We start from the raw sequence: 10,029 nt of genomic DNA, 5'->3' as shown, positions 1-10,029 counted from the left end.
TTTGAACTGCATCATTTTTTACCAAATTTTTGTCTGGTTCATGTGGGAGTTTTTATTCGTGTTACTAAGCAGTTTTAACTTTCACTGTATTATGTCAATGTTTATTGCACCATTTACCCATCTGGCAACCTTGATGCTGTTGTCTGCTATCAAAAAAGTTCAGAGGTTTGCGGTCAGACAAACCGCTCCATACTCAGACCCTAAACAAGTCTTGGTCTGGTTGATTTGCTGCAATAAACCACTTTACATGACCAAAGTCGGCGTCCTAGAGTCCAGATTTTTTAACACCGCCATTCTAGAGTTTTGAAACATCTAAAATTGGGTCAAAGAAAGAAAAAATTTCTTTAAAATTCACACATGGAAATTGTGAACAAAGTTAACTTATTTTTTATTATACGTCAACATAAAGTACACGGAAGTTGACTTCTTTATTACGACCAACACAGAAAACTTTTCAATTTTGAAATGGTAACACTGACCAGATTAGATGGAGACTTTAAATCGTCTTTTGTTGGACACATATCATATTAACAGTGGCTTAATGTTAGTAGTTGCCACTAACTACTTTGTACAGTACGAATTCTAAAAAATTGCCTCTATCTAGGAAGTAAAATTCAATGTTAAAGTGATCTTGATCTTATTGTTCTTCAAGATCAAGATCACACAAAAAAAAGTGATCTTAGATCAAGATCAAGATCACCAAAAAAAAAGTGATTTTGAAGATCAAGATCAAGATCACGATCTTGATCTTCAAGATCACTTGTGATCTTCAAGATCAAGATCACGCCCATCTCTGGCTACAACTGATATTTTTGCTACATCGATTGGCCGCAGGAAGAATGGTTGAGGGCTGTTGAACATCATTGGTTTAGAATTAGCCTAGAGCAGGGGTCACCAACCTTTTTTGCATGCGAGCCACTTTGACACTAAGGAGAGCTGTGGCGGGCCGCACTAATAAAATGTTAGGTAGGTTGACTCTTATGCTAGAAAAGAACGCATTTCGTACCCAGTATCCAACGTTACATGTTGTTCATATTTATGTTAGAATACCGCAGCAACAAAATTAATCGAACAACGCTACTGCCAGGCCAAGCTCCTTTTACAACACTTTTGACTTTTTTAACAATGCCTAATAAACGAGGCCACTTGTTTTGCGCACTTATAGCGAGGCGAGCGGTTTCATCAGAATATTCATCGCCAAGCAAGAGTGTCGTTGTCACTTCGCTTCACAAAAGATATTTTGCAATTAACAGTTTCAGTAAACAAGGAAATGTTTGACACATTGCAATACAGGCAACAATAGTGACCTGCAAACATAGGCCTATCAGCGAAAAATAGGCTCCAATAACAGGGAAAAAGAAACCAGGCACCATGAAACAAACGCTTGTGGAAATCACCGAAAAAATCGTAATTCTATCGTAGCCTAATTCATGAACAGTCTTCCCTCTAAAAAAGCAATGAGTTGGTTTTTCATCCTTTTTGTGACAGTCTATAAAACCGTCTTTCTTTTATTATACACAACTGTCACTTGCGGTGCTTATTAGCGTGGCAAGAATTTGTTGATTAACAACATTTTGCAGTACTTGCTTCGGCAGTACATACACTAAAATTGAAACGATACAGAGAAAATTAGCATGACCCCTGCACAAGGATGACACGCAAAATCGTGAAGCGTTCCATATTTCTTTTAAAAAAAAAACATTTTGCAGTAGGCTACTAAGCTAAATATTTTCATAATAGGCTACAATCAGAAAAAGTCTTTAAATTTATATATATATAATATTTTGCCAATTTATTATAAATTGAGTTGGCACACCGACCTATTTTGCCAACACAAACTTGCATAAAGGAACACTGCTCGTGAAATCCAATAATGGTGAAACGCACACTAGTGATAACATGATATTTGCAAACTTAAAATAAGTAACCCTATGCTCACAGACAATTTCGAAATTCGAAAACAGACGTTTTAATCAACCACTGGGACAATGTGGCTGGACATCGCATTGGAATAACTTTAAACACTCCCCCACCTAGAACTATAATCTGATTGGTCGGCTTGTGGAATCGTATGCAAAGCGAAAATATGCTCCCTGGAAAGTATTTTTTGCCTTCGTGTTCTTTAACTCCTCAAGAAAAGTATATTTTGGTTATACTTGTACGCTGATACCTTCCGCGGGCCGCAGCGATACAGCGTGGCGGGCCGCATGCGGCCCGCGGGCCGCCATTTGGTGACCCCTGGCCTAGAGCTTAAAGTACAAAAGGGTAATGTAAAGCCATAGATGTGATTGCGTGATAGGCTATTTTATTCGTCACAAGTAATGAGAAATTTGTTTTTGTCCTAAGATATTGGAAACAAATATTTACAGCGAGAAAAGTTAGAATATTTCACATTTTTTAATAGTAGCCCACTGTAGCCTACCCTATAAGGAAAAGTAAAACAGCACTTTATTCATTTGAACTACGGTACGTTTATTATTAAGTTGGTACATTTTAATTTCAGTACCGGTAGCTAGCCTAAATATGGACCTTCCTCAAAAATGAAAAAAAAAACGAAACACCATTCGTTTTTCCTTCACAATGTTATGCTAGGGGAGAAAGTTGCTCGACTCTCCCCCTTTCAGAAACCCTGGTTCCTCATCGTTGGAAGATCTACTCTTGCTGGCATTGAGTTGAGCATTTTGGAAAAAAAGATCACTTTGTTCCTAAATAAACGTAGCCTACCCTAGCGCTGAAGTAAAATAACAGTAGGCTATTTCCCAATAGTGTGGCTGGCAAACTACTAAGAAAATGCTACTTTCTCAGCCAACAAAAGACAACAGTAAGAAATGATGATCCAACTCTTTGTGCTTGCGTCTGCACAAAATAGACCTATTTTAAAGGCCCACTAAATAAAAATTTCAAACGGGAATTAAGCATTGAAATGCGTAAACTGAACATTCAAGAATACATTTCAGGAAAAATTACCGAAAAAAAATTGTTTTCAATGGCGCTGGCAAGGCCCAAAGTCCAATGTTTCATTTATTTTCAGTTTTTTCAAAATAACCAAAAGTGCAAACACTGCTCGAGAATACGTCACAAAAGACAGCAATAACAAAAGCCACGTTACCACATCTTATGTTTTGAGCAAACTGTCTGATGTTTTGATGTTGAAATCTGATGTTTTGATGTAGGCTACATACATAGGCCTACATAGCCTACAGTCAAATCGCCCGCAGTGACAATTATTGCGAGATCAGCTGATGGCTAGTCTCTCGTGACGCAGACTGTACAGTCACACGCTTCGCTGCTCAAGCCCAATCTCTTTTTGAAAGCTCTGACAAAAGCACGCGCGCAATGGTGGTCAGACCGCAATGGGGCAAAATTTTATTGAAAATCGTTTTATTGTAGCATGTTAAACAGAAAGAACGTGGAAAATCGCCAAGTCAGGTTTTTCCTTTAGTATCCCTTTAAAAACAGCTCTTCAAGACCTCTTCCTTCAGGCTTCAGCAACACCAAGAAAATTAAATAACTTATTTTATTAAAGATACAACACTTCAACAACAAAAGGAAGCTTCAATCTGTCAATCTCGGCCGTGGCTCGCCTGCGTCATTGTGGTTTAAAGCTTCCACAAGTACCGTACGCAAAACTCCTAAGATTAAGCTTTTAAAAAAGCTCATATAGGCTTAATCAGATGATAAAAATTCCAAAAATCAATGAAGTAGGCTAACCGAAATTTAAATGTCATTTATCCTACATAAAAATGGAGCTTTTCATCAGTAGCGGATCTAGAAGCAAAATTGGGTAGGAGGAGTGCACTTCACTAAATGCCCCTTGCCCTCTTTAGACTCGCTATTGCTTCTCATAGGCTACTGTTTACACGTCAACACTTGTGCATAGTTAATTGCCACTTTTTTGTCAAACTACAGAAAGAATCATATGAGTTTAAAATTGGATAAATATTTCTGCTCTTTACTGTGACCTACCAAACGCAATACGAGCAGCCTATTAAACGTGGATATAGAAGGTTAAACTGACCAAACAAAGTAAAGTAAAAAAGATTTGTTTTTGAGCTTCTCTAGAGTCTACCCGACGCTCAGGCAATGCGATTTTGCTACTTTTTCTATAATGTTCTTTTTTATAACATTTACGAAACAACATGCAACAGGCTACAGTAGCCCAACATTGAAGTCTACGTGCTTATAGTTTGCGTTGGGCCTACTGGTGTTCAATGTTATATTAAAGTCTTTGTGCCCGATGAAGCACAAGGCAAGATTCCAAAGAAATTTCTTGCGTCCCGACAAGAGGTGTTTAACCTAATTGTGCGATTTCCATACAGGCTATAGGCCTACCGGTAGCCTACTAGGTTTGTAACCTGCAAGATGTTTCTTGAAACTGTGACCATTATAATCCTGGTTTCTTGTTATCAGTTATAGGTCTTTCGTACAAAGTTATCGTGGTCTTGCAACTAACAGTTCAGTGAATGGTCTTAAGGTCACCATACTTTCGCCATTCATGTTTGGCGGCTTTTTGGATGCTATTGAAAATTTGAACCGACGAAACAATGTCATCGTAGTGAGAAAAAGTTCCATTTTAGCTAATTGTTTTCCAAGACAGCTCCGTGCTCCGAGACCGAACAACATCCAATTTGGTAAAGGAACATATTTTCCGTTTTCATCCAAGTGACGCTCAGGCATGAATTTGTGTGGTTCGTTCCAATATTTTTCATTGTGGTGAATAGCCCAAATGTTTGTAAGTATGATAGTTCCTTTAGGAATTTTATACCCCAGTAAAGTTGCATCCTCATTAACTAAATGTGGAACCCCAAGTGGGATGACCGGCCTAATACGAGTGACTTCCTAAAAATAAAAATAAACCTATTGTTAGTAAGCTATTTGCACTCAAACGTTAAGCGTACCATACCAGTAAGGATTTTTCTATATGCACCAGTCACATATTTTTCAAGGGAAAGAAGATGCTCTCGATGCATAGCCTTGAAACTGCTTTTATTAGGTCGTTTTAGAAAGCCTAAAGATTTGACTTTCATGTTAATGCAACTCACCATTTGCCTGTTTCCCCTGTCATTGGGCTATTCCAGTTGTTGTCAAGTGACATTTTTGTACGGTAGGCTACTCACGAACATTTTTGTACTTACAAAAATTATATAAATTTTTAGTTTTTGAATGACACTTAAATAATTGTTTTCCTTAAATCCGCCACTGACGTAGGCAAGCCCGCAACCAGGGGGGGCATTGGGGGCATTTGCCCCCCCCCCCGAAATTTTTTTAAAAAATTTTAAGCGTTCTATGCAGTATGAAATGTACTATGAATAGACGTACGTCGTACACGTACAGCCATACTGTAGAGTGTAGACTATCGAATGTAGATCTATCCCTCATCACTGGGCGTGGACATTAACATAAAAATGTCACAAATGCATCATTTTAATGTTTGTTCTTCAATAAAAATTAAATGCCCCCCGCGAAAATATTTGCTGGTTGCGGGCCTGGACGTAGGCTATGGTAAGATTTTGGGATTAGACTTTGAGTTGCGCTTTTTACGGCCAAAACCAATTTTAACCTGCGTACCGTAGCTTGTTTTTCTGTTTTGACAAAATAGTTGTAACCTAAATGTTTTAACTTTGTAAGAAAAAGTGTCAAAATTGAATACATCCTTATTCCTTCTGCTTTGATTGATAGGGTAGATAAAGTGACAAAAATTTAAAAAATGTTCCCAGTTGATCACAGCACTGTCCACTAGCAATCAAACACTTTCATGACGCTCAGCGGAGAACGCTTCTTTCATCACAGGCAAACAATTTATTTCTGAATTACCAAATGAGCTACTGATTTGCGTTCAAAACGTTTGAATAAAGTTTTTGTCAGATGTAAACTCGGACTTAGACATAGCAATGAAGTTCGACTTTTATTTGGAACTTGGACTTCGCCAATGTACTATTGTAGTAGATATCGTATGTAATATCAGAAAATTAAGTGTTCATGGTCTTCTGATAGATATAAGCATTAAGCAAACCAGCAGAAGTACTTTAAAGATTATGTGACAGATAATAAGAATTGTTGATTAATCACAAGTATGACTTTAATAAATGGCTGCATACCTGCACAACAGCACGGACATAAGGAAGTTTTTCCAACATAGCCATTTCAAAAAGGCCGTTTTCTCCCAACACGCTGTCGATTTCCTTTTGCATTTTTTGTTGAACGTTAGGATATTTGCATAGGTAAAGAATAATCCACGTAAGGCTTGTCGAAGTTGTATCTGTTCCAGCGATAAATAAATCTCTAACTGTTCCTAACATTTGGTCCGTGGTAAAAGAAGACAATGATTTCCAACCGCTTGAAAAGTTCACTGGTTCTTCGTTATCATCTGAGCTTGTAGACACTCTATCCTTTCGTCGATTATCCTCGAGGTTGTTATTTTCTTTCAGACTTTCGTCGTCTGGAAATATAATCAACAAGGCTTTTGCATGCGCTATCTATTGTACTACAGCGTCGTATTACTGGATATATTTTACACAACTGATATCTTCTTATTGATATGAACCAATGAGATAGCTTAGGTTATACCTTACCGAATAAATAAATAAATGTAATCTATTTGACAATTTGTACCGAATTTGCTTTATTCAGTAATTTGGCCTAATGCTAGTTTTATAAATGCCTGAGCGATCTATTGCTTTACAAAGGTCTGCAACATTCCATGCTGCTTTTTATGTGTAAGTCTCTGCTACCAAAACATCAGTCGTTCATAACTGCGACCTTATATGCAGAAAAATTGATCCGTTTCACATTAATCCAACCTCTATGAACGTTAAATCAACGAGGAATGACTAATATTGGTATCTAAGTTGGAGGGGTTCCTGTAATCAAGCAGATAATTAATTATATTTTGTGTTTTCAAAACGTTTTGTCATAGAGTCTAAGCTTTGATTATGCAAAATGTGACGATTTAACAAAGTTTAAAGTTAACATTATTTGACTTGCAATGCAACAGTAGGCATAAAGGACAAATAAACACCAACCTGACTGCTCTTCACTTTTTTTCATTTTGGTTAGAAAGCTATCGATGTAGTCTCGAGGGTGATTTGGGTCGTGGGTATCCTGATGAGAAATAATTTCTTTTCTCATTTCTACCGATAGATTTTCACGAAAAGCAACAGATCGATTCCAGACCGACGAAAACACAGGCAAGTAACGAAGAAATGGAATAAACACCAAAACTCCAGCAAGAACATTTGTCTTTTTTGGAGCAATCATTTCTCTCAAAAGAGTGTGGAGTTTCTTATTTTCTTTCGCGATGTTGTAGCCAAATACAATGTACGATATAACGCTGGCAGATAGTTCATACAGAAATGGGACAATATCAAAAGGTTCTGTGGCCTGTTCTTTTTCACACATATTGCTGATTTTGTTGCACAAGTCATTAGCCAGTTCTACTATCCGAGGTTCTAAACTTCTTTTTCCCATCCCGAACTCTCGAAGCGTGTGCAAACCAAAGCGACGCTGCTCCTTGAAAAAGTCAGAAAAGTTCACGAAGAGGAATCCGTTCTCATCAAAAATAGGCAAATTGAGAGGCTTATCATTAAAACAATTATTTTTTACAAACGCTTCGTATGCAATTTCAGGGGTACTGATTACCATTACGTTTGTGAATCCAAACTTGACCATATAAAGGGGTCCGTATTTTTCTGACCACTTTTGCATGACTCTTTCGTGATTTGCTCGCAAGGATAAAATGACTCCTATAAATGGAATTCCATTGCTACCTGGGGGACTATTCTCCTGCCTCTTGCTCCATAACTGCCATACAACAAAACAGAGCGTGACCACCAGTACAAAAGTCCCTATGAAAGGATTTATGGAAACGTGCGGATATAAAAAAGTGTTTTCCATGATTTTTAACGGACGAATGATGACAATGTTGGATCAGAAAATTTTTCTTACAAATAGATAGCGGCAACAGTGACAGTCTTTTTATATGTTCATTTCTTTCTTGTATTTGCTATTTGTGCGTTAACAAACAAAGTCAAACACTTCCTTTTTAAAGTTGCGTTCCTAGCAACAAGCTTCCATGGGCTTACCATACTTACCATAATTTTAACGTAAATAAAACGAACGTTTTCCTTGAATAAAAAAAAGTTTTCCGTTATTCATGACAGATACCGTATATATTTTTTTATTACAAGAATAGCAGAAATATTCTTTACTTAAATAAGACAAAGGAAAAAGTATGGGCTGGAACGACGTTTTAGCTACATCTAGGTGAACCTATTCATCAGTTCTTAAAACCTGAAAAGCTTTATGATCAAATTTGTAAAACATTGTGCATAGAAGCAAGGCCGTGTTAACCACCCCCGTGTTAACCGCCACCCGTGTCCCCCAGCCGGGGGCCCCACGACTGGTCAGGGCCTATTTATTTTGGTATTTTTAATGATTTTTGACGGTTTAAAAAGAGCTGGTTCAAAACTTCGATAAAATCAATAGTTTAAATCATGCAAAGCCGTATTTACTGCTTTCTAACCTCCCGGCTGGGGATCCACGCCTATTTAGGTAGTGCAGCGTTTTTTGGCTTGTAATTTTAACATTTAGTATGTAATTTTTTTCCATTTTTGTAAAATTTTCTCGCTTGCTTTACTCGCTCAGCCACATTGTATTCACCCAAATAGCGGCCTTTTACACGCATAGTTTTAAAAGTAGATTAAAGAAGTAAAAAGATTTTTTGTTTCACAAAAAAACTAATAAAATAATGCAATATTCCGAAGTGAACACTGCTCACTCAAATAGCCTCATTAACTTACAAATATATTGATAAATTTCAGTGTTAATGAAGATAGGCCATACAGTGAAATGTTCCGTTGAGACACCTCAGATAGATTTTCGACGTTCTATCCTGCAAAGAGGCTACACCACAACAGGCTATACAAAATGTTGAAGAAATACATCATTGAAATGCTTCTATGATCGTGAATAATTTTTTTTAGAAATGGTAAGGTAACTTAAATTTAAGCCAAACCTTCTTCCCAAACCCAATTTTAATTTGATGAATTTGATTACATACAAAACGACCTATGGTCATATACAAAATGTGGGTTGCCAAGGGGCAAGTCCCCCGCACGCCCTTTTCAACTTTACTATTTCTGACATTAAGTTTTGCATTGTCCTGTTATCTTACAAATTTTGCTTTACAGTATTAAAAATCTGGTTCTTCTCCACTTTTTTCCAGATCCGCTGCTGCATTGTCGGCTTATTTACTATTTTTAAAATCTTAGAGCTGTTTACTTCTGTTAAAATGATGATTTTTTTTTCTTTACATTGAAAGAGTTTACGACTAGCCTATAACCTAACTCTTTCTTGTCCTATTTTTAAGACGTTTCACTAAACATAGGGACCCACTATTGGATTTCGAAGGGATGCAAGATGGTGCCCACACAGCCGCGCATGGAGGCTAATGTCAAAAACTATTATTTTTTCTTGTGTAATGAAGACTAGGCTAATGGTTAAATCGGCAAAAGCCTATTAATAGCAAATTGGCCGGGGAAGATCTAATTTTGTAGTGCGCGCTTCTGGATGAAGTAGGCTATTTAGCCTCGGTGATTCATCATGTTGCATTTCAAGCAGGCCTATCTTCCATTAAGTTTACTGCTCGGGTGGCATGGCTGCTGAGGTTGAATGATTGCATCAATCCAAGCGTAGTTGGCACGAAAGAGGATGTCGTGACTTTCGTCGCCTGTTTGTTGGCTTGTTATCAATCGTAAAACTCGATTTAAAAGTTGCAAGGTTAGCTACCTTGAAAAGTTTAACCTTTTGTGTGTGAACAAGGTGACCTCTTTAAGTATTGCAAATAGAAAACCTTAAAAGAAAGACAGATTGAAGGAGACAGCCTTCATAACAAAGATGTTTGATGTCACGTTTTCTTCTAAAGTGACAGTTTATCGTAGTAAAACTGCGACGTAACCAAGTTGTCACTGATGCCTCTTTGACGCCTTTAAACGTTAAAGTGAAGGAAAACGTGATTTAAATTCTCACCAA

General features: G+C 37.3%; 1 protein-coding gene and 1 non-coding gene across 2 annotated transcripts; one reads left to right on the top strand and one right to left on the bottom strand.

The window, feature by feature from the left end:
* Positions 1 to 1,579: 1,579 nt before the first annotated feature.
* On the top strand, positions 1,580 to 1,686 carry LOC145776462 (U6 spliceosomal RNA). Its single transcript, XR_014290251.1, has one exon. It is a non-coding gene; the product is annotated as a U6 spliceosomal RNA (small nuclear RNA).
* A 1,791-nt stretch (positions 1,687 to 3,477) lies between these two features.
* Positions 3,478 to 7,893, bottom strand: LOC145776154 (cytochrome P450 2J4-like). The gene is made up of 3 exons (XM_082587555.1): positions 7,023 to 7,893; positions 6,099 to 6,439; positions 3,478 to 4,839 (listed from the first exon to the last, which is right to left on the bottom strand). The coding sequence occupies exons 1-3, from the start codon at positions 7,891 to 7,893 to the stop codon at positions 4,432 to 4,434; spliced, it is 1,620 nt and encodes a 539-aa protein (XP_082443681.1). The 3' UTR covers positions 3,478 to 4,431.
* Between the last annotated feature and the right edge of the window lie 2,136 nt (positions 7,894 to 10,029).

Source organism: Aplidium turbinatum, chromosome 8, assembly GCF_918807975.1.
Source record: "Aplidium turbinatum chromosome 8, kaAplTurb1.1, whole genome shotgun sequence".
NCBI lineage: Eukaryota > Metazoa > Chordata > Ascidiacea > Aplousobranchia > Polyclinidae > Aplidium > Aplidium turbinatum.
Note: the sequence above shows the minus strand (reverse complement) of the source record. Positions and strands in the feature narration are given on the sequence as shown.

Excerpts from the sequence above, each read along its gene's own strand:
- LOC145776154 (XM_082587555.1), bottom strand. The coding sequence starts at position 7,893 with ATGGAAAACACTTTTTTATATCCGCACGTTTCCATAAATCCTTTCATA. Across the intron at positions 6,440-7,022 it reads AAAAAGTGAAGAGCAGTCAG|ACGACGAAAGTCTGAAAGAA; the intron begins GTTGGTGTTTAT and ends TTATATTTCCAG. Across the intron at positions 4,840-6,098 it reads ATGTCCGTGCTGTTGTGCAG|GAAGTCACTCGTATTAGGCC; the intron begins GTATGCAGCCAT and ends TTTTATTTTTAG.